The sequence below is a fragment of the Marmota monax genome, unplaced genomic scaffold (assembly GCF_021218885.2).
Source record: "Marmota monax isolate L192 unplaced genomic scaffold, Marmota_monax_Labrador192_F-V1.1 WCK01_AAM20220418_F8-fsc00015, whole genome shotgun sequence".
Lineage (NCBI taxonomy): Eukaryota > Metazoa > Chordata > Mammalia > Rodentia > Sciuridae > Marmota > Marmota monax.
This window is the reverse complement of record NW_026692194.1, coordinates 628,078-655,418: the sequence shown is the minus strand read 5'-3', so window position 1 is coordinate 655,418 and position 27,341 is coordinate 628,078. Positions and strand designations below refer to the sequence as shown.

The window sequence follows — 27,341 nt, the reverse complement described above, 5'->3', positions numbered from 1 at the left end:
ACAGGGTCACTGCCGCAGTCTGGCTGGGCACAAAATCACGAGCCACTCAAACAGGAACAAATTTTATTTTTGAAACTCTGGCCAATGCCCTGTAAGCTCCCGGGAAATATGCCAACCCACAGCGTTCTCCCAGACCGGCAACAGGAAATCCCTCCTCCAGAATTTCCTCCTACCGCACTTCCCCAACCAATAGGAACTCTCCAGGAGTCCAGTAGCAGGCCAAGATGGACAGCAGGGGTCTAATATCCATATGAATGCAGATCTTAACATAATCATATCATCTCAATGGCTTGCTGGGGGTCACCTTTCTACCAAAAATGCCATGCATCATACTACTTGGCTATGGCTCTTAGCAGGTCACATCCAGTCCTTGTTAATTTATTTCGAGGCAGTGTCTTGCTGTGTTGCTGAGACTGGCCTTGAACTTGCAATCCTCCTGCCTCAGCCTGCTGGGATTTTGGAGATGCACTATGCCCCTTTTGGGCTCCCTTTCTTCTGGGATTTTATTCCTCACTTTCTGTCTTTTCTACTAACCTCAAACCAGACTGAAGCTTTCTACATTACTTGTGAATTGGGAAATACCTTCAGGAAAACAGAAATTCAAAAGTTGTAGTTAATTTTTCAAAGTTAGATTCTTCTCTGCCTGTCTTTTTGTTTACTATCCAATGCCTTCATATAGTTGTTCCTTTTAATATTTTTGTCCTGAATTTATAATCTTTTATTTGATTTGATTAGTTCAATTAAGATATTCTGTCAATTTTATTTTGAACATTATCTTTTATAAATTATAGTAGAAATTAGTACCTTTTTAAAGAGGGAATATTACTGTCCTCAATGATTCTCATATTCAGTAGTCATGGAATTCTTTGAAAATTTTTGATCAAATGTACAATGTACAGAATATACCTTCTTCAATGCTAGTTGGATTAGAGTAGGATCATAAGAGTAGGTTATACATTGTATGTTGAAGGGGATGTGGTTTAATCTGAAGAATTCTCAAAACTAAATCAAAGAGTTTCCTGATAAAGAGTTTTATTTTAGTATAATGGTTATTATCCCCTCCATAGTCATTTCATGTGGAAAATATTTTTATCAGTAACATTACTTATTAAACATGATCCTCACTTTGTAGAAAGGAAAATGAGGGCTGGTAGTGGGAAGGAGCGGGTACTTTCCCTCAGTAGAACAATTTCTCTCCAATAGAAAGAGTAAGTTTTCTTGACCAAAAGTTATATCAATGCAAACTACCTTCCTAAGTACAAATCTTTTTATTTAAGAGTTGTTTATACTATAGTTGCTTTTATGTTATCACTTTTAGATTGCTTATAATAGTTCAAAATATGTTTTGCTTCAAATAACCAGCTATTATATTAACTTTCATTTGACAGATACACCATATAAAATGTGAATTGCCTTTTTAGGCACTTCACCTTGAAAATACAAATGACAGTTATCTGACATTGATCAGGACTGGAATATTACATGGCACACAATGCACCAAAATGCTAAAGCTTCAAAATAAGATCTGAAAGTTTTTGGATTCAAGCCTATCTTCATATAAACTTAAATTTTGGTAAAAGTACATACAAGAGCAAAGTTAGGTTCCTTAATACCTTTAATGGAGTTAAGAAGTATACAAATTTAGAAGAGGAAAAATTAAGAAGTATAAACAGTTGTGTACTTGAATTCTGATAATTAAAAATTAATATAATTAGACATTTCTATTGCATAGCTTTTAAAATTGTTTTATTCACCTAAGTAACTAATGACCTGCATCAATAAACCATTGCTAGATATTTAAAAAATCATCTTCCAGGACACCTTTTAGGCTCATTAATATGTGTGCAACTTCTGTCTTTTGTACCTGTAGTACTGTACCATGGACATTGACATTTACTTAGATTGTCTAAAACCAACTTGATATTTTGAAATCTTTTGAGTACTTAGGATCAGGACAGATAATGTTAACTGATGATTAATGACTTATCCAAGATCAAGTAATAAATGCCAGAGCTGTAACTGAAACCTATCTCTTTCTGACTGTAAAGCCCATGTTCTAAACATGTCACTGTATAGCCACTTACGTTTACTTTCTGAATATCCTGGTTTGGTTTGTTTGTTTTTTATATGTTCTTACATTTGGTTTGTTTGTTTTTGATATGTTCTTTAACTCTTGGCTGGTATTGATTCTGATAAACACTCATGCTATTCTTAGGTTGTTTTATTTTTACGTTTTTTTCATGAATAACTTCAATTTTTTTGAAAAAAAAATTTGGCATAGAAATAATGGTGCATTTTTCATGTGTTAATATAATTAATGTTTGTGGGCAGCCAATCTGAATGATTTTGCATTCTCTTTCCCTGAGCTGGAGAGGCTCTGACTGTCACTACATCTCATAGTGACCTGGACATTGCCCTAGTCCTGGAGATTGAGGACGTGTCTTCACACATAGGCGTGTCGCTCCATGGATAGAGCTATGCTCACCTGTTCCTTTGTGATATTATCCCTTTACTCTGTTTGGGTTAGAATGTTCCATGAAAACGCCCTGTGTGTGTTTACTTCTCTTGCTCTGCTTTTGATTGTGGCCTTCCTAGATATCAGTCAACCTGCTGATAGCAGATATCTCAAAGCTAGACTCACCCCCTGAAACCTGACCTCTTGTTTCATTTGAATGGCTTCTCCTCAGTAAAAGGGTTCAGTACATGCTTGCTTGCTGTCTTTCTTTCTGTGGACCCTTAAGGTCAGAGGAGCCATCACAGGATCCCCAAAGAAAAAGGTATCTCTGTTTCTTCTGTCTCTTGTATGGTTATTTTGCACAGCCCAGTTCTCCTGGAGTGATCTTGAGTGTTTTTATCACTAGGAACACGACAAATGTTGTTGGTAGATTTCTTAATATTATATCATGTCTATGTTTCCAGAGTAAATTCAACCTTGTCATGATGGCTTCTTATTTTTATACTCCATTAGATTAAATTTGCTAATATCTGGTATAGGACATCTCTATATTTATAAATACATCAGTATTTTTCTTCATGCTATAAATGGCAATTTTAACATTAGAGTCATGTCAGCTTTGTATAAAATGAATTAAGTTTTTTTTTGTATTTTTGTAGGGGCACTTTGAATACCTTTTCTTTGGAATTCCCCTATATTGCTATCTGGGCTGGATACCTGCTTTTAGTAATTGTTAGTTATGACAGGAATAGAAGTTAGACCACTAGAAAGAATGAAACACTCAGAGACAAATCAAAATAGATACATTTAATATAAAAATTATCTGCTAAAACTGGTGAGGAAGGGATACATTATTCAATAAATGCTTGGGGGAAATAATCTATTTGGGACAAAGTAATATTAGATCCCTACTTATACCATATTCAGAGATAGAGTCTATTGAATTAATAATGTCAACATAAAACTTAAAATTGTTAATGCATTTGATGTAAATATGGGAAATATTTTTAATAGTTCTGAAGACTTTCAGAAGATGATAGGGAACCTAGAACCATAAAGGAAAAATTGACAGATTTATATTTTAAAAATATTTGCATGCAAAAACTTACTCAGAGGCATATAATGGACTGGTAAACAATATACTGGGAGATATTACCTGTCATACTTAGAAAAGATTGAAGATTAAAAAAATTGTCTATAATAAAAAATATTATACTCAGTAGAAATTTTGCATATTGTATGTGATGTATTATAGAATAATAAATACTAATTGTTAATAAACATATGACTCTACTATTAGGTAAGTATAAATAGAAACATACAATTGTAATTTCTTATTTATTAACTCATCAAAATCTATTGCTGGCAGAATGGGTATTATTGAACATTGTTCATAAAAGTATAAATTAGTATAGACTTTTAACATCATCTGCCAGTATCTCTTTCAGTTTTTAAATGTACCACACATTTTGACCCAGAAGTTGTAGTTCTAGGAATTTATATTACAAAAAGAACAGCACTTATACTTTTAGTCCTATATGTGTTTATATATTTGTATTTTTAAATATATTTGCTTAAACTTAGAAAAAAAAGTTGAGAAGACTACTAATTACTAACAGGTTGTTATAACTGATTTCTCTGGAGGGTAAGAGAGTGGATGGAAGTTTCTTTGGTACTGGGGATTGAACCTAGAGTCACATAATCACTGAGCCACAACCCTAACCCCTTTTTTGTTTTTTTTTGAGATGGGTTCTTGTGAAGTTCCTCAGAGTCTTTTTTTAAAATTATTATTAGTTGTTCAAAACATTACAAAGCTCTTGACATATCATATTTCATACATTTGATTCAAGCGGATTATGAACTCCCATTTTTACCCCATATACATATTGCAGATTCACATCGGTTACACATCCACTATTTTACCTACTGCCATACTACTGTATGTTGTATTCTGCTGCCTTTCCTATCCTCTACTATCCCCCCTCCACTCCCCTCCCTTCCCTTCCCTTCTTCTCTCCCTACCCCATCTACTGTAATTCATTTCTCTCTATTGTTTTTTTTCCCCTTTCCCCTCACTTCCTCTTATATGTAATTTTGTATAACAATGAGGGTCTCCTTCCTTTACCATGCAATTTCCCTTCTCTCTCTCTTTCCCTGCCCCCCTCTCTTCCCTGTTTAATGGTGGTCTTCTCATGCTCTTCCTCCCTATTCTGTTCTTAGTTGCTCTCCTTATATCAAAGATGACATTTGGCATTTGTTTTTTAGGGATTGGCTAGCCTCACTTAGCATAATCTGCTCTAGTGCCATCCATTTCCCTGCAAATTCCATGATTTTGTCATTTTTTAGTGCAGAGTAATACTCCATTGTGTATAAATGCCACATTTTTTTTTATCCATTCGTCTATTGAAGGGCATCTAGGTTGGTTCCACAGTCTAGCTATTGTGAATTGTGCTGCTATGAACATCGTTGTAGCAATATCCCTATAGTATGCTCTTTTAAGGTCTTTAGGGAATAGTCCAAGAAGGGGAATAGCTGGGTCAAATGGTGGTTCCATTTCTAGCTTTCCCAGGAATCTCCATACTGCTTTCCAAATTGGCCGCACCAATTTGCAGCCCCACCAGCAATGTACAAGTGTACCCTTTTCCCCACATCCTCGCCAGCACTTGTTGCTGTTTGACTTCATAATGGCTGCCAATCTTACTGGAGTGAGATGGTATCTTAGGGTGGTTTTGATTTGCATTTCTCTGACTGCTAGTGATGGTGAGCATTTTTTCATGTACTTGTTGATTGATTGTATGTCCTCCTCTGAGAAGTGTCTGTTCAGGTCCTTGGCCCATTTGTTGATTGGGTTATTTGTTTTGTTATTGTTTAATTTTTTGAGTTCTTTGTATACTCTGGATATTAGGGCTCTATCTGAAGTGTGAGGAGTAAAAATTTGTTCCCAGGATGTAGTCTCCCTATTTACCTCTCTTATTGTTTCTCTTGCTGAGAAAAAACTTTTTAGTTTAAGTAAGTCCCATTTGTTGATTCTTGTTATTAACTCTTGTGCGATGGGTGTCCTATTAAGGAATTTGGAGCCCGACCCCACAATATGTAGATCGGAGTCAACTTTTTCTTCTATCAGACGCAGAGTCTCTGATTTGATATCAAGCTCCTTGATCCATTTTGAGTTAACTTTTGTGCATGGCGAGAGAAGGAGATTCAGTTTCATTTTGTTGCATATGGATTTCCAGTTTTCCCAGCACCATTTGTTGAAGATGCTATCCTTCCTCCATTGTATGCTTTTAGCCCCTTTATCAAATATAAGATAGTTGTAACTTTGTGGATTAGTCTCTGTGTCGTCTATTCTGTACCATTGGTCCACCTGCCTGGTTTGGTACCAGTAGCATGCTGTTTTTGTTACTATTGCTCTGTAGTATAGTTTGAAATTTGGTATCGCTATACCGCCTGATTCACACTTTCTGCTTAGAATTGCTTTTGCTATTCTGGGTCTTTTATTTTTCCAGATGAATTTCATGATTGTTTTATCTATTTCTACAAGAAATGCCATTGGGATTTTGATTGGCATTGCATTAAACCTATAGAGAACTTTTGGTAATATCGCCATTTTGATGATGTTAGTTCTGCCTATCCATGAACAGGGTATATTTTTCCATCTTCTAAGATCTTCTTCTATTTCTCTCTTTAGGGTTCTGTAGTTTTCATTGTATAAATCTTTCACCTCTTTTGTTAGGTTGATTCCCAAGTATTTTATTTTTTTTGAGGATATTGTGAATTGGGTTTTTTCCCTCATTTCCATTTCAGAGGATTTGTCGCTGATATACAGGAATGCCTTTGATTTATGCGTGTTGATTTTATATCCTGCCATTTTGCTGAATGCATTTATTAGTTCTAGTAGTTTCTTTGTAGACCCTTTTGGGTCTTCTAGGTATAGAATCATGTCAACCGCAAATAGTGATAATTTAAGTTCTTCTTTTTCTATTTTTATGCCTTTAATTTCTTTCGTCTGTCTAATTGCTCTGGCCAGTGTTTCGAGAACTATATTGAATAGAAGTGGTGATAGAGGGCATCCCTGTCTTGTTCCAGATTTTAGAGGGAATGCCTTCAATTTTTCTCCATTCAGAATGATACTAGCCTGAGGCTTAGCATAGATAGCTTTTACAATGTTGAGGTAAGTTCCTGTTATCCCTAGTTTTTCTAGTGTTTAAAGGGATGCTGTACTTTGTCGAATGCTTTTTCTGCATCTATCGAGATGATCATATGGTTCTTATCTTTAAGTCTATTGATGTGGTGAATAACATTCATTGATTTCCGTATATTGAACCATCCTTGCATCCCAGGGATGAATCCTACTTGATCATGGTGCACAATTTTTTTTTTTTGATGTGTTTTTGTATCTGATTCGCCAGAATTTTATTGAGGATTTTTGCATCTAGGTTCATTAGAGATATTGATCTGTAGTTTTCTTTCTTTGAGGTGTCTTTGTCTGGTTTCGGGATCAGAGTGATGTTGGCCTCATAGAATGAATTTGGAAGAGCTCCCTCTTTTTCTATTTCCTGAAATAACTTGAAAAGTATTGGTTTTAATTTTTCTTTAAAGGTTTTGTAAAACTCCGCTGTATACCCATCCGGTCCTGGGCTTTTCTTGGTTGGTAGTCTTTTGATTGCTTCTTCTATTTCATCCATTAATATTGGTCTGTTCAAATTGTGTGTATCCTCCTGATTCAGTCTGGGCAAATCATATGATCTAAGAAATTTATTGATGTCTTCACTATCTTCTATTTTATTGGAATATAGGGTTTCAAAATAATTTCTAATTGTCTTCTGTATTTCTGTGGCATCTGTTGTGGTATTTCCTTTTTCATCCCGTATGTTAGTAATTTGAGTTCTCTCTCTTCTTCTCTTTGTTAGCATGGCTAAGGGTCTGTCGATCTTATTTATTTTTTCGAAGAACCAACTTTTAGTTTTGTCAATATTTTCAATAGTTTCTTTTGTTTCAATTTCGTTGATTTCCGCTCTGATTTTAATTATTTCTTGCCTTCTGCTACATTTGCTGTTGTTTTGCTCTTCCTTTTCTAGGGCTTTGAGATGAAGTGTGAGCTCATTTATTTGTTGGTTTTTTCTTTTTTTGAGGGATGACCTCCAGGCAATTAATTTCCTCTTAAAACTGCTTTCATTGTGTCCCATAGATTCCGATATGTTGTGTCTGTATTTTCATTTATCTCTAAGAATTTTTTGATTTCCTCCTTTATGTCTTCTGTAACCCATTGATCATTCAGTAACATATTGTTCATTTTCCATGTGATGTAGGATTTTTCCTTCCTTCTTTTATCATTGATTTCCAGTTTCATTCCATTATGATCAGATAAAATGCATGGGATTATCTCCACCCCTGTATATTTACTGAGGGTTGCCCTATGGCATAATATATGGTCTATTTTTGAGAAGGATCCATGTGCTACTAAGAAAAAAGTATATCCACTTGATGATGGTTGATATATTCTATATATGTCAGTTAAGTCTAGGTTATTGATTGCGATATTGAGTTCTATAGTTTTTTATTCAACTTTGGTTTGGAGGATCTGTCCAGTGGTGAGAGAGATGTGTTGAAGTCACCCATAATTATTGTGTTGTGGTCTATTTGATTCTTGAACTTGAGGAGAGTTTGTTTTATGAACGTCACAGTACCATTATTTGGTGCATAAATATTGATAATTGTTATGTCTTGTTGGTGAATGGTTCCTTTTAACAGTATATAATGTCCTTCCTTATCCCTTTTGATTAACTTAGTTTTGAAGTCGATTTTATTCTATATGAAGATGGCCACCCCTGCTTGCTTACGAGGACTGTGTGTGTGGTATGTTTTTTCCCAACCTTTCACCTTCAGCCTGTGTATGTCTTTTCCAATCAAATGTGTCTCCTGGAGGCAGCATATTGTTGGATTTGTTTTTTTAATCCATGTTACCAGTCTATGACGCTTTATTGGTGAGTTTAAGCCATTTACGTTTAGAGTTACTGTTGATATATGGTTTGTACTTCCAGCCATGTTTGATTATTTATCTTTTTTTTTTAATTTGGTGTGTTTCTCCATGATTAGCTCCCCCCCCCCCCGGCTTTACTGAGGTACTTCCCACTGTTGGTTTTGGTTATTGTTTTTCATTTCTTCCTCGTGTACCGTTTTGCTCAAGATGCTTTGCAGTGCTGGTTTTCTGGCTGCAGATTCTTTTAACTTTTCTTTATTATGAAAGATTTTTATTTCATTGTCATACCTGAAGCTTAATTTTGCTGGATATAAAATTCTTGGTTGGCATCCATTGTCTTTCAGTGTTTGAAATACGTTGTTCCAGGATCTTCTCGCTTTCAGCGTCTGTGATGAAAAATCCGTTGTTAACCTTATTGGCTTACCCCTGAATGTAATCTGCCTCCTTTCTCTTGTAGCTTTTAATATTTTCTCTTTGTTCTATATATTGGATATCTTCATAACAATGTGTCTTGGCATTGGTCTATTGTGCTTTTGTATGCTCGGTGTCTTGTATGCATCTACAATTTGTACATCCATTTCCTTTTTTATATCTGGAAAGTTTTCTATAATTATTTCATTCAACAGGTTGTTCATTCCCTTGGTTTGACCCTCTATACATTCCTCTATCCTGATGGCTGTTAAGTTTGTTTTTTTTATGTTATCCCATATCTTGGATGTTTTTCTCGTGATTTTTTACCAGCCTTTCTGAGTTGGCTAGACTCTTTAAGATGATATATTTTGTCTTCATTATCTGACTTTCTGGCTTCTACTTCCTTCACTCTGTTAGTGATACTCTCATTTGAGTTTTTAATTTGGTTTATAATTTCCTTCATTTCTAGAATTATTGTTTGATTTTTTTTTGTAATCTCTATCTCCTGATAAAGATGCTTATTTGCTTCTTTTATCTGTTTATGTAATTCATTTTCAATGTGTTCTTTCATTGTTTGAATTTGCTGTCTCATATCCTCTTTAAGATTCCATTCCATCTGTCTAAGGTATTCCTTGAGTTCTTTATTTGACCATTTTTATGATGCCTCTAGGTCCTCCTGAATATTTAGGCTGTCCTGCATTGTTTGTACTCATTTTCTTCCTTGCTTTTTCATGCTGCTCATGTTACTTCTTGTTCTGTTTGACTGCCAAGTTACTGTTTACTCCCATAAATTTATTTGGTTTTGTGTGTCTCTGGGGTCTCTCTTTTGTGATGAGAGGCTATGACTAGAGATGATGAGTTTTGTTGCACTTTAATGCAGATTCATTTGTTTCCTAAACTGTGTATGGATTCTGATGGCATATAGCGGTCTGCGGTTTGGTCTTGGGACTTATATTTAGGTCGAATGATGTGATGGTATTGAGGTTGGTATCTCTTGGCAACCTTGGAAGGTTGCTCTACTGACAAGGGATATTAACAGGAGAATGGTCTGGAGTATTTGGGGGAAGCTAGGGACTTGGTAGCACTATATAACACCTCGGAACATTGACCTATACATATTTAGTAAATTACACATAAGCAGCGTTGTGATGCTTGGAAGGAAAGGTATTAGAAGGGAAGGGAAGAAGTCACTAAAGAGAATGAGAGTAAACAGGTAGAATTCAAGGAAAGGGGAATAGGGAAATTGAAAAGAAATGAAAAGACAAAAGAAAAAAATGGAAAATAAAAAAAGAAAAGATTAAAAAAATCAAAAAAAGTAAAAAATTAAAAAAAATTTAAAAAAATAAAAAATAAATAAAAATAAAAATAAAACAAATTTAAAAAAATGTAAAAAATGCAGTCTTAGAGTTTGATTAACTTCTCTTCCAGTAGGTGGAGCTGTGCCCACCGGGCCAAGCTTCTCCTCTCAATACACAGGAACCAATCACTGTGCAGCAGCTCCTCCTCCCCGACTGGGCGGGTCTCTAATCCTGAGTGCCTAGGGCCTTTTCTTGTGTCTAGTCACTTCCCCACTTTTCCTCCAGCCAGGCCCCGCTCACAGGTGACGCTCACCACAATACTGGCTACACGCCAGGTCTCCTACTCCTGGGAGCCCTATTTTCTTGAACGACTGGGCACACTCTCCCTGCTTGCCATTCCCTCAGACCCTAAGATTGTGGAGCTTGGGGCTGAGAACCCTCAGTGTATTTTGCTTGCCCTCCGGTAGCCACGCCCCCGGTAGCTGGTGCAAGAGACCTCAGTTGTCAGCGCTGGTGGGAGCCATAGCCGGGGGTCCCGCGCCACTCCTGATTCCCTCGGTCTGACTATCGTGCTCACAGGAGAGGTGGGAGGGGCCCTTGAGGTTTCCCCGCTGTGTGGAGAGGGAGGGCTAGGGGGTTACACACCTGCCGCCGCTGGTTTCAATGAAGTTATCTCCTCCGCCGCATTCTGCCATGGTGGTATCCCATGCGAATGGCAGCAGTTCGTTCGCTTTGCCGGGTGACCGAAGCAACGGGTGGGTCCTGACCGGCTCTCCCAAGCCATTGTCGATTCTGTGGGCACTATCTATGAAGGCTCGGTTAGTATTAGCCTCTGCAGGATCAGGAGGGACTGACAAGTTGTTTCCGCGGGATCATTTAGCGCTGAGTCACAGCGGTTTGTCTGGTTTGTCTGGGAGATGCAGGCAAACGGGAGCCTGAATTCGGCCGCTCCGGGCTCGGTGTGTGTTCTGAGAGGCGCAGATTATTCGCCCCAGATCCACGTTAGCTCAGCATTGCCTAGTGATCCTGAGCAAATAGCATTTTGCTCAGAGTCTTGCTAAGTTGCTGAGTCTAGCCTCAAACTTCCATCTTCCTGCCTCAGTCTCCTAAGTCACTGGAATTACAGGAGTGCACACTGTGCCCAGCTCAGAAGTGATGTATTTTAATGGCACATATGCATCTAGTTGAGCTATCACTCATATAGCTCATAACTATAATTAGTAACAGTTAAAAATAACTTCATTAATAGTTAATTTCTTTTATATTTCTGTCATCCAAATGGACTTATCCTAGACATACAGTAGTATTTGCTTTACTAAATTGTTATACAATTGCTATAACCCAATTAAGCTATTTGTTTTATATACTCTTTTTGAAGAACATTTTAACAATATTAAAATAACTCCTTCTCATATAAAAAGAAATTAGCTTTTGTTCTTAAAGAAATATTTATAGTAGAGAATTTAGAATTTTAAATAATTGGCTATTTTAAATAGGTATATTTAATTTTAGAATTTTATGTACATGTGTAACATGTGGAATGTGGTCCACTATCATTTTGATAGAAGGTATGTCTTAATTTACATTTTATAGTTCTCAGTATAGTAAGCAAAACTGCTATACTATTATTAGTTTATTTGGTTTTATGAATGCATAACTGCTGTTGCATATGTTGCACCAAGGTGTATAGTTCTATTAAATCTCATTCCTGATAGTTTCCTAAAATGCTAGGAAATGTTTCCTAATTTAGATTCATGATGAATATTTAAGTCATTTAGGCAAAGTTTAGTATTGACTAGTTTATGCATATGTTTTATTTAATAAATACAGTAATTTCCCCCTTATCTGCAGGAGATTTATTCTGAGACCCCCAGTGGATACCTATAACCATTGATAGTACCAAAATTTATATGCTGTATTTCTTCCTATCCATCTATATCTATGATAAAGTTTAATTTCAAAGTTAGGCATGGTAAGAGATTAGCAATAATAAGTAATAATAAAATAGAACAATTTTGGTCATATACTAAATTATATAATAGTTATGTGAATATGGTCTCTTTTTTCTTCCTCTGAAAATATCTTTTATTATCAGGCAAGTTGATCCATAGTTATAATCCCCACAACTCAGGAGTCTGAAATAGAAAGATTGCATGTTTAAAGCCAGCCTTAGAAATTTTGTGAGACCTTGTCTCAAAGTAAAAATTTAAAAAAGAGATAGGAGTGTCCTCAGTAATTAGAATGCCTCTGGGTTCAATCCATAGTACTTAAAAGAAAAAAAATGTTTTGTACTTTAACCTTTTCTCTTAAAGAACACATTTTATGGCTTATCTTTGGCATATCTGAGTTACCAACATTATTACTCTTGTGCTTTAGGGCCATTATTAAGCAAAATATGGGTTAATTGAATGTAAGCACTGAGATACCACAACAATTGATCTGATAACCAGGACAGCTATTAAGTGACTAACAATATACAGTGTGGATGTTGCTGAACAAAAGAATGATTTATATTCAGGTGGGAGAGTGCTGGAAGGTACAAGATTTCATTATGCTACTCAGAATGGCATGCAATTTAAAATTTATGAATTGTTTATTTCTGGAAGTTTTCATGGGTGACATAGGTAAGTGAAACAGGAGAGTGAAACTATGGTTAAAGGGGGACTACTGTACATTATCTTTATAATGGTTCAATTCATATTCCTATTTGATAATATGAACAGCATTCCGTTGCCCTTTTTTCCCTGAATTTAAGGAATATTATTTCAGGCCACTTCAATATCCTTCGGAATAATCCTAAGCAAACTATAGGCCATTTTTTTGCGAATAAAGTTTTATTGGAACACAACCATGATCATCCACATATATCTTGTATGTGGCTGTTCTTTTGTTTCAAAGGTAGAGTGAAGTAGTTGTGACATACACTGTATGGCCTACAAAAGTTAAACTGCATTTTCTAGCTTTTTCCAGAATATGGAATAATGATTAAAGATCATATATATCAGAATACCTATATTCTGGATCTCCAGGGAATTTAGGGACAAATTCTGTTCATATTCACAATTCACTTAGTCAAAAATATTTATTGAGCACCAGCTTTGTACTAGGCCATTTGTAGGTATTGGAGACTCAAGGAAGAAATAAATAATTAACAAGGCACATAAAGTCTTTTCCCTTTTGAAGGTATCATTCTATTATAAAAGAGACAATTACCCATGAAATTTTTTGGAGGGCCGTATTGGAGATTGAACTCAGGGGCAAATCAACCAGTAAGATACATCCCCAGCCCTATTTTGTGTTTTATTTAGAGACAGGGTCTCACTGAGTTGCTTAGTCCTCACTTTTGCTGAGGCTGGCTTTGAACTCATGATCCTTCTGTCTCAGCCTCCCAAGTCTCTGGGATTACAGGCGTGCACCATCGTGCCTGGCCAGCCATGAATATTTTTCTCTTAAAAACAAGTAGGTCTTTTTGATTTTGTATTAGATTATTTATGACATTTAAATATAATATACTCACTTAGGCTTACCAACTATATTGAAATTACATAGGATAAGATGTCCATTATTATTGAGTCTTAATGTCTTCCTTGACAAAGTCTGTAGAGGTCATTCTCCTTTTGGGTTATTTTGGGTTCTTATCTTTGTTTAGGATAAATTGTATTCTTCACTGTGGATGTTAAATATTTAGTAAGCATATGCAAGGTTCATTGAGTTGCTCTATGCAGGTTTTCTTTTAGAGAAATTCAGTTCTGCAATGAAAAATATATATAACTAACATGTGTCAGGTGCTTTAGTAGATAGTTTACATATCAACACATTTACTTCTTCTGAAAATTCTGTGATTTATTAGAATTGCCACTTTGCAGATGAAAACAAAGTTCAGAGAGAAAGGTAAGGTGAAACAGTTAAGGCACGGAGCTCCCACTGGCACCTTGGCCTTGTGATTTGCAAATAAGGTTTTTTAAATTGGCTTTACTGTAAACGGAACTTTAATTTTATTTGCTCTTTTAGTCTCTTTTTTTGTATGGAATATTGACATATGAAATATGGAATATAATTTTCTTTGTCTTTATGTATATGTGTAAGATAATAATATAATCCAAGAATGTGGAAAAGAAGGAATCTCCAAAGATAAAACCCAAGTAAACATGAGCCAGCAAAGAAAGCGAGTAATTTCATCAGGAAATTCAGAAAGTATATCAGCAGAAGATGATGCAGGAAAAAAGTGCAAAAATGCTGATCAAGAAGAGTCTATCATTTCATCCAAGGTGATTTTTAAAAAATGTATTATTTGATTATTTACTTTCTTATGCCTCTTAGTAGAGCTTCTTTTCCTTTTGGAAAAATGTATCCAGTCCCTATGGACTCAACTTTGCTTACTTATAGAGTCAAGTTTTATAAGTGAAAGCAAAATATATTATGGCTCATATATATTTGACATAAAAACTTATTAAAATTAAACTTTTCTTAGATAAACTTTGAGCCTTCACACATTCTACTCTTTGACCTCTGAACATATCAATTGCCTTTGCCTTTTTTTTAGAAGAGAAATTATTTTATTCAAAAGAACATCTATGGTATATATGTTTTACTGTGCTTATTCCAAGTCATAAAGTTTGATAACCATGAGAAAAACTTTATATCTTTTAAATTGATAAATAATACTAAGCAAATCCAAGATATTTGAGGTATTTTTGAAATTTTGATGACATCAAGGGAGTATTACAGACAAGTCCCAGAAAGAATTGAGCTCTGCTTGGCTAAATGTTCTTCCTCCCTTAAGGGTTCTGCAAGAGATTTACCCCTCCTTTATGCAGAGCTTTCTGGTATAGCTGGGCCAGAGAACATGACTGAGACTGAAGGCCTGAGTAGGGCCTTTCCAGAGCCCACCTGCATCTCTGCCCACTTTCTTTCAGCTGGTCCTGTAGAAATAGCTACATTGCAGAACAGGTGAGAGAAAGTGAAAAATGAGAGAAAATAATAGGTTGGGCTCACCTGTCTAGTCAGATGGAGGGCATTTGCCAATTATTAAGAACTCAAAGAACAGTTTTGGTGAGGGCTTCAGAGCAGAAGTGGGATTATTTACTTGGGAAAAAATGAATTATATTCTCTTAAAGAAAAATAAGTAAAGAGAAGGGATAGAAATCACCTCCCCCCTGCCAGTCCTTGTTCCTAAGATTCCTACTCATTTGTTCTGTGTGGTCTGTTTATTAGTATGTTAGTATTTTAATGTGCCCTCGAAGTTGAAAGCTGTCCCAAGATCACATTGCTAGAAACCTCAAGTCTCAAATAGATCCTTTCATTTGGGATACAATGGATTTTTCTCCTATATAGATTAGATTGTGTGAAAGGGTTTGTGACTGTAATCACTTTGCTTCATGAATTAGTTCATATTTTTCACTTTGCTCTGAAGTAGTTCACATTTTTCATCAGTTCTTGTGTCTTTCTGAAACGTTTAACAGTTATGTAATTGTCTATTTTAGAAGTGAAAATTAGAGTTCTTGAATTGATTAATGAAAAGAATGGTTGCTATGGTTTGAATGTTTTTGTCCCCTCCAAAAAATTATGTTTAAACTAAATCCACAGTGCAACAGTTTTGGGGGTGGGTTGGCTCATGAGGTCCTCACCCTCATGAATGGATTAAAAATGCTGTAACAGGGGCTGGGTTTATGGCTCAGTGGTATATTGCTCGCCTAGCACAGGTGGGGCGCTGGGTTCAATCCTCAGCACCACATAAAAGTAAAATAAAGTTATTGTGTCCAACTACAACTAAAACAATAAAAATTTAAAAAATGCTATAACAAGGGTTTTTAAGAGTGGGTTTACCCTTTTTGCTTTTCTGTCACCTCAGAAGACAACATTCGTTCTCTTTTGCCCTTCTACCTTCTACCCTATAAGGAGACTTCATCTTGGGCTTCCCAAACCCTAGAACTGGGAGAGAATAAATTTATTTCTTTATAAATTACTGCAGTATTCTGTTACAACAGCACAAAACAGATGAAAACAATGGTATTTTTTTAAAACATAATTTTACATAAATCATGAACTTTGTCAGAAGTAATATTAGGAAGCCTGATCCAGTTTAAAGCAAAATAGAATTGTAAGGTGTATCTGCTCTTTTTTGCTGTGAAATAAGCAACCCCAACACTTAGTGGCTCACTACAACAAAGATTTATTTTTTCTTATAATTCCATGAGTTGGCTGGGTCAATTTGGACAATTTTTCTGTGGCATATTTTTAATGTCTGCTGGGCTGCATTTTAGCTAGGAGCTGTGCTGAAGCTGGAGCATCTGAGATGGCTCCAGGAACATCAATGGTGCCTCATCAAGGGGTAATGGATAACTAGGAACTGGCTGGGTCTCCCACCTTCCACTTACCATTAATTAGTCTAGACTGAACATCTTTATTGACAGCTGGATACTAAGAGGGTCAAAGAAGCTGCCAGATCTTTTAAGATGTAGAGCTAGAACTGTTACTGTGCCATTTCTACCACATTCTTTTCATCAGAATAAGTCATCAGGTCCCAGGTAGATGGGATAGCTGGTAGAAGAGCAAAAGAAATTTAAATATAAGTTGAGAATCCCTAACCTAAAAATCCAAAATCTGAAATACCTTGAAATTTGAAACTTTTTTGCACTACAAAGAGCTCAAAAAGTTATGAATTTTTAAGTATTTCAGATTTGGGGTTTTCAGATTAGGGATGCTCAACCCAATAAAATCTTCTCAAATATTCCCAAATCCAAAAAATTGAAATCTAAAACATTTCTGGTCCTCAACAGTTTGGTTAAGGGATACTCAACCTGTAGTAGGCGGGAAACTACTTTTCTTAGAAGTTTGATATTATGGAGGGCAGCAATGTGAGGTGGGAACTTTTGCAGAGGGAGGACCTTGAAATATTTTCATTCACAGAAATAACCCTTTTAGCTCTTTAGAAGAGAGTTTAAAAGAGAACAAGTTGAAAGTCTCAGAGAGGGAAGAGATTATGGCATTAACACAGTCAGGAAATAAAGAGAATTAGAGGCAGGGCAGTGACTAAAAGGATAGTGAAGTGGCATTGGATTAGAAAAATATTTATGAAAGCAAAACTGCAGAAGTTGTTGCTTAGATTTTGGGAAAGTACAGGAATAAAGGACATCTAAATTTTTGGCTAGGATTAATGGATATGTTCTGTTGGCAGAAACTGGTAGAGAATACAGACAGGATTTCAGCTTTGGCATTTTGAGTTGAAGCGCATAGAATAATTGAGGCAGAAATGTTGAGCTAGTGTTAGAATATATGAATTTGAAGCTTAGGAATGAGGTTGTGGCCAGGAAGTTGGGATTTTTCAGACATTAGCATGTGTATACTAATGGAGTCGATGTAGGACTTATAAGGCAACTAACTGGCACAGACATTTGTGCCAAGGAAAGCTTGGAAACAACAACAAATTATCTCATTGAATTTATTCTAGAAGGAAGTTCTTTTTCCTGTTCTTTGTAGTATATTAAACTTCAGATGGTTGAGGGGCTGGAAAGGACTTCTTGGGCAATTTAATAGACTATTTTAATAGCTTTAACAGTACATTCCAGTCACCTGCAAGCACCAATATTGCCTTCTACCAGCTTCATGTTCTTTGTTCTCTGAAGTTTTTAACATGTATTTTCAGATTGTAGGGGATCTGGCCATTCTACCACGTATCTCTGGCTTTCTATACTAAATCCTTCACATTTGCATCAATTCTTAATAAATTAGCAATGTGAAATGCTTAGAAAAAAATGGAGCTCTCTGTTTTCCTCCTACCCCTCATATCGAGAGCCTTCCATCTTTTCTGTTCCCTCATTCACAAGTTGCTTTAGCTCATGAGCTTTGTAATTGGCACAGTACAGATTTATATCTCAGCAAACTTACAGAGTACTTCAGGTAATGGATTTTGGGATCATTTATAAATAATTGAAACTGTTAAATTCTTGAATGCCAAGGGTCTACTGTCTATCAATATTTCATGGAGTTCCAAAAAGAGCATTATGAATTCTAACTTTTGTACCTCTTAGAATATATTTGAGAACTCCTGATCCATAATATTGCTATTCCTTTCTTTTTTAGAGGGTAAATTAGCATGTCAATTAAACATACTCCTTGTGAGGCCTTAGGTTTTTTTAAATAAAACAAATTCTTCTTTATATTTAATGAAATTAGAGAGTGTTGAACTATGATGCTATAGATTTCATTTCTTGTATTTCATTTTCTTTGGATTTTCAGGTTTTTTAATTATTTCTTGCATACATCACAATAGAGGAGTGCATTACATTCATAATTTTTTTGCATTGCAATTCTTAATACACCTTTATACCACAATTTATCAAATCTCTATTTGTATATAAGGTATGTTGACACCAAATTCACATCTTCATACATTAATTTTGTATAATGATGACCGTCTCCTTCCACTATCCTTGCTATTCCCATACTCCCTCCCTTTCCCTTCCACCCCTGTTCCCTAATGGGGTTGGGAGAAAGAGCAAGGGAGGAAGATTACCTCTGGATTTTCAGTTTTTATGTAGCAAAATACTATATGCTTTTTGTTAAAAGCAGATTTGGAAGCATGTGGATTAAACACTTTGATTTGCCTCATCCTTGGATCTACTTTATGTATTCGTTTTATGTATTCATTCAAGCTTTATATCTGATTTGCATAAGTAAATACACATATAAATAGATGGGAAGTTTTTTTAAGCTGAAGAGTATTATAGTATACATATTGCTCTTGTTTAGTTAAAAACATCTTTAAATATGTCATTATTACTTTAATGTCCCATTCTATCCCCAGGCTTTACACAGAGAGAACCAAGATGCCAGAACCTTTTAAGGTCTAGGATAGTGCAGTGTTTGTGGGGAGAATTTACCTCCTTCCTTTCTAAAAGGCACTGTAAGATAATTAGTTATGGAGTTTAGAAATGCCAGCAGGAATAAGAGCCTGACATTTTATTGGATATCTGCTTAGGTAATGGAATTGCTGATCTACCCCATTGCTGAAGGGGGAAAAAGAAAATTGAGAAGAGCTGACCAAGTGTGGGGAGGTAGGTCAGGATTGCCCCATTCCCATCCGAGAGTTTCAGTTGCTAGTACGTTCCAGATGGTCCTATAGTAGCTGTATGAGACTGGGATGGAGCAGCTTAGAAGCAATGTATATTGTTAGAGATGTGACATGAATGCTACCAGCCAAGGCTAAGCTACAAGAGCTAGACAAATGATTGCTTTCCCTGTGGGTTATCTATTACTATACAGAACCACAGTAAGATCTAGGTTAGTTCCATTTGCAAGGTGAATAGTATTGAGTAGTATTTTGAAATTTACTGTATTTATTTGAAATATACCATATTTCTTAAAAAAGAAAGAAAAATATTAAGACACTAAAGTAAATACTTCAAAAGAAGTCATATTAATAATAACTTAAGAAATTTGAACTATTGGATTCTAAGTAATATCAAACCAGCTTTTTCTAGCTGGCAGTAATATATATGAGTTCCTTACTTATATATGGAGGTGAGCATTTATGTGTAGCTGGTATGTAGTCATCACATCGTATGAATGGTTACCAGGATGGCTTGTATGTATCTGAGCACTGCTTCTACTTCACAGGAAGGATAAGTTATTAAGAGATCATTTAATAAGATAAGACTAGGATTATTCTTTATGCTAGTGGTAAGTATAAATTAAAAAGCTTCTACAGTACTAATGAAAATGTTTATTTGTTTCAAAACATCTTTAAATTGGTTAAACGTTTATATGGGAAATGCTTTTTTTTCTGAATTTGTCATTGCATACCTTCTTGCAGAATTTTTGATTGTGTGAGCTAGGAACAGTTTTACCATTCAGCTACAGAAAAACCATAATTATATTTAGAGGGTAGAAATAAAGTATTTCAGTAATTTTATAGGATTATAAGGACAGTGTATGGGAACAGAATGACACATGTTTGAACAGAGACATTTAAGAGCTATTTTTGAGAGATTATATTCAAATGAAATTAAATCTTTATGTTTCATTTGTATTTTTCTGATTATTTTTCATTGAACGTCTGACATAATTATAAAGGTTTAGTGCAACTTTAAATTTATTTTCTAATAGTTGCAAATTGTTTCAAAGTTGCTAAACTAGAGATGTTATGGAGGAGATTTGTCCTATCCTTGGTTCTTATGTCTTTGCTGAGAAGAATTCAGAAACACACACACAAAACTTAGAGTATGAAACAGCTTTAAAAGTCTCCACTTCCCAGATCCACCTACTATTGGATTGACAGTTATTTGTCTCATATTTTGCTTTCCCAGGGACTCAGGGTCTTGTCACAGTCACAAGTTCCATTTTTTTCTGGTCAGCATTGTTTGTGTATCTTGTTTAAGATATTTCAGCAATTTGGCCCTTTTGAGCAAACATGTCCTTACCCCTGGTTTTTACCCCCTGAGTTCATCTATCTTCCTCCTCTTATAAAAGGAATAGTTTAGAGAGCTGAGATCAGGACAGGGTCCTGGAAGGCTATCTTGTCAGACCTTGAGGTGCCACTGATGCAGGACTGTTGATTTACTGATTTGTTCTTCACTAAGTATTTCTTAAATCCCTGGCCCACTGCTCATGTCAAACTGCTACCTAACAGAGACAGAAAATAGTGATTTTTTTTTAAGTAACTTTAAAATGTGAATCTTGAAAGTTTTAAAATTTTACATATTACATAGATATTGTAGTTTCATGCTTCTGTGCTTAAATTTCTTTCAAAAACATTTCACTTATTTCAGATTTTTTTATTTTGTAATAGGAAATGCCAGAATCATTTTCTACAGTTACTCTGAGTAGCACAGATATAAATACTCTGAAGACAAATACACAGAGAAATGAAATTCCAGTAGAGGAGCTTGGTAAGGTTTCTGAACATAAAATCATAACTAAAGGAACACCAAATAAAGACGACAAGGCAGTGAGCTATTCTGAGAGTTATTCGAGTGTTCCAGGCAGATCATCCTGTGGTGAGTTTCAAGGATCTCATCCCGAGTCTACCTCTGATTCCTTCAGTCCTGAAACTTTGCATGCAAAAACAAGTGATTCAGTTCCAGGAGGTTCCGAAGAAAACAGAGTCAAGAGAACATCCTGCATGTATGGGGCAAACTGCTACAGGTAAAATGAAATTAGAGTAGAATATAATTTCAGTATTTTAACAGTACGTAGCTACATAGATATATGCTGTAGTATATCAAAAACCTAATAAAACCCATTAGCCTAAAGTTAGGAGCTTTTCTACTGGTTTGCACTTTCTCTATATGCATTCTAGCAAATCCTGCCAGAAGCTCTTAAGATACAATGGGGCATTGAATGTTTTATATGTAGACATGCTGACTAATGCAGGAATCTGAATACTGGCGAATCCAGACTTGAAAATGGAATCACCCAGACTTAAATACCTGCCTATTTAATGTCTTAATATTCTAGAGATGGCTTCATAAATAGTTGTTGGGTATAGTCTATTATGATAATTTTTAATTGTGTTTAGGTCTCTTATTGTATATTTTTATTTATTTATTTTGGTACTATGGATTGAATCTAGGGCTAGATAAGCACTCTATCCAATGACCTAACACCCCCAGTCTTCTAAAACAACTGAATATATATTTCCTGGGTTAATTGATTGCTCCTGTATTTATATCACTTAATCACATTGTCCTGTATTTTCTAACTTCATATTTTGTGAATTCAAATTATAACATCTTAGTTTTAGACTATAGTTTCATCTGAAATGTTTATAGTAGCACGTAAATAATTGTACAGTTCAATTTCAAAAGGATTTCTTTGAGTGCCAACTTGTCAAACTAAATATCATAGCAGTGCATTCCAGTAGAGTTTGTTGTCTTCTATGCAGATAGTATATTTACCCCATATATTCTGGTATTTTTACGTTTGTATTATTTCTTTTTAAAATTAGCATTCAAATAATTGTAGTTTTCAGTGTCAACAGTTCTCAGTTTTGCATTTATATACAATTTTGTCTATTTGCAGTGGCCTTATTGTATATCTAGAATGTCATATTAAAACTTGTAGAGTACATAAGCCTGATCTTGCTCTGGATTTTGAAGAATCCCATTTTGAATTTGTATTAGTTCCTTAGACCTGCCATAACAAAATACTACAGACTTAGTGACTTAAACAACAGAAATTTATATCTCAGAGTTCTGGAGACTAGAAGGCCTAAACCAAGGTGTTTGCAAATTTGTTTTTTTTCTGAGACCTCTCCCCTTGGCTTAGGGATGGCCATTTTCTCATTTAGCCTTTTCACAGTACTGATACCTCTTTGGTGTTTCTTCCTCACTTCATAAAGATACCATTTATATTGGATTAGGGCCCTACTCTTATGACCTCATTTAACCTTAATTATCTCTTTCATAACCCTATCTACAAATGCAGTCACATGGGGGACTAGGACTTAAACACAGGAATTTTGAGGGGCACACAATTCAGTCCAGAAGATGTATTAGCACTATCATTGTCTTTGTTAAAAGGTGATTGAATGTTTTATCAAGACCATAATTCACTTATTCACGTTTGATAATGATACAAGTTAGTTTTAAGTCTTACCTTTAGTTATTTTATTTTTCACTAATTTTGATATGTATATATAATTAATATGTAAAAATATTTAACATTCAAACCTTGAAAATAAAATGTTTATAATTATAACAAAGGGGAGAAAATAACAATATTGAGTTTTTGCTATATATGTACATTGTAGAAATCAATTAAATGCAGCTATCTTTAGCTGCATTGATACTGCTTTGTTTTATACCATGTCTCTCTCTAGGACAAGTGAATAATCTCCTAAGTCTCCTTGCTTTCCCTCAAGATTATAAGAATAGAGTATACTGAATAGAATATTATTCTTGAACGTTAGTTTTACTCAATCCCTTGATGTCATGTTGTTGACTCCCAAATCTGTATCTCCCAAATAGATTTCTGTACTGAATTTTATTCAGGAATATACCACTTACATCTGCAGGAACTTCAAATCCAGCATTTCTAAAACAATTAAATCTTATTTCAATCCTTTGTGAAACAAAACAACAACAGTAACATTTAACTTTATAGGAACTGTTGCTTCCAAAAAATCTTCTTTGAAGACTTTATTCCTTTGGGGTCATATAGTTTTTCTGTTTAATATCATGTGTTCCATGAGTACATTACTTTAAAAAAAAATCAACCATAAATTGAGTTGTCTGTTATTAGCATATATGAAATTTATGTCTTAAGTATAATTTATAGCTTTTATCTATATAAACTCACGTAAATCATTTAAGGTGATAGTATGTAACAATATTTTTACCTCTGGTAAATGTGAAGTAATCTTGTTGAAGACCAAACTTCCCATGAGACCAACTGGAAAAGCTAAACAGTCACATTTGAAACATCAGAGGCAGCCAAGACTTTGAGTCTCCTATTCTCCTTGTGAAAGCTGCCAAATTTTTAATGTTTCAGACTGAGGGTTGAGGGGCCAAGCAGAGTTTTGGGCAGTCTCTTGGGACAACAGTAATGGAATTCAGGGTTTGCCAAGCAGGAGGGACCATGAATGTGGAAGCATAAATGTATTTCCTGGGAAGGAAAATATGAGTATAAGTATAAATGAATATTGACTATATTAAGAAATAATAATTTTTAAGATGTACAAAATATATTGAAGTAAATATAGCACTAAAGTGGTTGATGATTAAAGCAAGTAAAAGCATTCATAGCTTTGTAATAGCTCATAAATTATAAGAGTAATAATTTGTATTAGATATAAATTAAAAGTTAAATTTATAAATAACAATTATTTTTTAAAATTTATTTTTTAACAACATTATTTATTAAAAATTAATAAGAAATTTCTGGGTAATCATCCAAAAAGTGCTTATATAATTAGAGGCTAATGAAAACAGAGAAATGAACTCATTTAAAAATGTGATTAACTAGAAGAAAGCAAGAAAGGAGAAAAAAGGAAACAGTTGGATAAATGGAGAAAATAGTAAGATGGTAGAGTTAATGTTATTAGTTATTAGGAATTATACGCTCACTTAATAGAGAAAGATTGTCACCCTGGATAAAAAGAAAAAAAAAAATTCTTCAATCTATTTGTAAGACTCATACTTTAAATATAAGGACACATAAAAGTCAAAATTTTAAAGACAGAGAAACATAAACCCTTAAACTCTAAAGAAGATCTTGTGTATGCATTACTAATAAAAGATAAAGTAAGAACTGGGCTTAGCACACGCTGTAATCCCAGAAGCTCGGAGGCTGAGGCAGGAGGATCATGAGTTCAAAACCAGCCTCAGCAAGTTAGTGAAGTCCTAAGTAACTCAAATGGCTTGGGGATGTGGCTCAGTGGTTAAGTGCCTCTGAGTTCAATTCCCAGTACCAAAAAAAAAAAAAAAAAGTAAAAATTAAGGCAAGACATTACTGAAGATATTGAAGTTATTATGGTTTGAATATCTCCTGGAATTTTTGTGTTAGAAAATTAGTCCCCAGTGTGGCAGTGTTAGGAGGTGAAGCATAGGGGGAGGTATTTGGATCATGGGAATAAAACTGTCATGAATAGATTAATGTCTTTATTACGTGAATGAATTTTTGCTCTCATGGCATTGCAAGAGTGAGTTGTTATAAAACAGTGTTTTATTACATACTCACTTGTTTTTCCCCTTTTTCCCTACCATGTTATGATGCAGAATGAAGTCCTTACGAGATGCAGCCTTTCAATCTAGAACTTCTTAGCCTCCAGAACAATGAGCTATATAAACTTTCTTTATAAATTACCCAGTCTTAGGTAGTCTGGTATAATAACAGAAAATTAAAATAGAGAAGCCATTCATGTTGATAAAATAGTCTTTAATATGAAAATACTAAATTGTTATGCACCTAATATTGCAACTTGAAAACACACAGAGCAGAAGTTAAAAGGAGAAATACATTTACAATTATAATAGAAGATTTTATTATTTTTGTCAGCCATAAGTCAGTCAGATAAAATAATTAGTAAGACTATAGATTTGTACAAAACAGTGGACAAACTTGCTTTGGGTATTTACTATACTTCACTGAAAAACTGATAAAAGTACTTTTGGAACACTTCCCAAAGTAAACCATCTCTTAGGACATTAAAAAATTTTTTTTAAAGGATTAAAACTGAACAAAAATAAGGGTATTTCTGAGTACAGTGTAATTAAACTAAAAAATCAACAAAGTAGAATGAGAAAATCCCCTAGTATTTGGAAATTAAGAAATTTGCTTCTAATGATGTTAGAAAATATATTAACTAAATTATACTACAACTGTGACTTATGAAAACTTTTATAATGTGCTTAAATCTGTATTAGAGGAAAATTAATTGTCTTAGATGCATATATGAGAAAATAAGAAAGACCATCAGTGAACTGAACTTTCACCTTAGAAAAGGAATAACAAATTTAAAGAAAGTAGAAAGAAGAAAATAATAAAGGTAGAGAAGAAAATGATGAAAAAATAAAGATATAAAATAGAGAAACCAGAGGTTTCTTTTTTGAAATAACTAATAGCATTATTAACTCTCAGAATGACTGAAAAAGAGGGGACAAGTAGGGAGTAGGAGGAAGTGGGGATAGTGCAGAAGTGGAGGCCAAATTACTAATACTGTGAAGGAAATAGGGGCTTCACTGAAAATCTTATAGACATTGAAAAAATAATGAGTGAATATTATAAACAACTTTATGCCAGTCAATTTAAAATTTGAAAGAAATGAACAAATTCTTGTGAGGGGGGGGACTCTTAGCCAAATGAATACAAGTAAAAATATGAAATCAACATAGTCCTATATCCATTGAAAATTAAATCCATAATTATATACTTTGATAAGGAAAGGTATGGTCCCAGAGTACATTACTGGTGAATTACATTAATCATTTAAAGAAAATGGTAATTATTATATAATATTTTCAGAGAATATATAGAAAGAAATCTCCCAATTCAATTTTTTGAAGCTATCATAAACTTGATAGCAAAATCCAATGAGAATATAGAGTGAAAATCTTAAACAAAATAACAGCAAATTGATTCTTGCTATATATTAAAAGAATACTCTGTCACTACAAAGAGTTATTTCAAATTCAGACTTGTGCAAAGTTGATATTTAAGAATCAACTAATGTAATTCACCATATTAATAGGTTGTATTTGTTTGCTAAGACTGTCATAACAAAATACCACAGACTCAGTGGCTTAAGCAATAGAAATTTATATTTCATTTCGTTCTGGAGGCTTGAAGGCCTCAGCCAAGCTGTTGGCAAATTTGTTTATTCCTGAAATCTCCAAAATTTGGTTTACTCTGAGATCTCTCTCCTTGGCTTGGAGATGACTGCTTTCTCAGTGTGTCCTCACGTGGCTTTTTATCTGTATTAGTGCTTTCCAGGTGTCTCCTGCTTATTTTATAAAGAGTACCAGTTATATTGGATTAGGGATTCATCCTTTTGACCTTATTTAACTATTTCTTTAAAGGCCCTATCTCCAAATATAGTCATATTAGGGATTAAGGCTTTGATATATGAATTTTTTGTTTTGGTACCAGGGATTGAACTCAGGAGCACTCAACCACTGAGCCACATCTCCACCCCTATTTTGTATTTTATTTAAAGACAGAATCTCACTGAGTTGCTTAGCACCTCACTGTTCCTGAGGCTGGCTTTGACTCATGATCCTCCTGCTTCAGCCTCCTGAGCTGCTGGGATTACAGGCATGTGCCACCGTGCCCGGCTTTGATATATGAATTTTGAAGAGACATAATTTAGTCTTTAGCACAAGTTAAAGGAGAAAAATCATAGTGATCATCTCAATACAGAAAAATCATTTCATAAAATTTGTCATCCCATTTGTGAAAAAATTTTTAGCAACATAGGAATAAAAGATATTTTCAGTTTAGTAAGGAACATCATACTTTTGGGTGAAATATAAAAGTCTTTTTTCATGACGGTGAAAACTAAACAAGTATGCTTATCATCACTACTCTTATTCAACATTATAATAGAGATCATAGCCAGTACAATAAGGCAAGAAAAAGAAATAGACAATATGATTGGAAAGGAAGCAATCAACCTATAATTATTTACAGATGACATGACCATCTAACTTGAAAATTCAGAATAAACTTCATATTCTTTGTATTAATAAATGAATTTAGC

At 34.6% G+C, this 27,341-nt stretch overlaps 1 protein-coding gene across 2 annotated transcripts in view; it reads left to right on the top strand.

Annotated features, from left to right (window-relative positions):
- Aplf (aprataxin and PNKP like factor) overlaps positions 1–27,341 on the top strand; it is a 114,299-nt gene that overhangs the window by 38,684 nt on the left and 48,274 nt on the right. For both annotated transcript variants that reach the window (XM_046422527.2, XM_046422518.2), the window contains 2 exons: positions 14,231–14,412; positions 20,934–21,289. In XM_046422527.2, the coding sequence (XP_046278483.1) occupies positions 14,231–14,412; positions 20,934–21,289 (538 nt within the window). The remainder of the gene's footprint in view (positions 1–14,230; positions 14,413–20,933; positions 21,290–27,341) is intronic.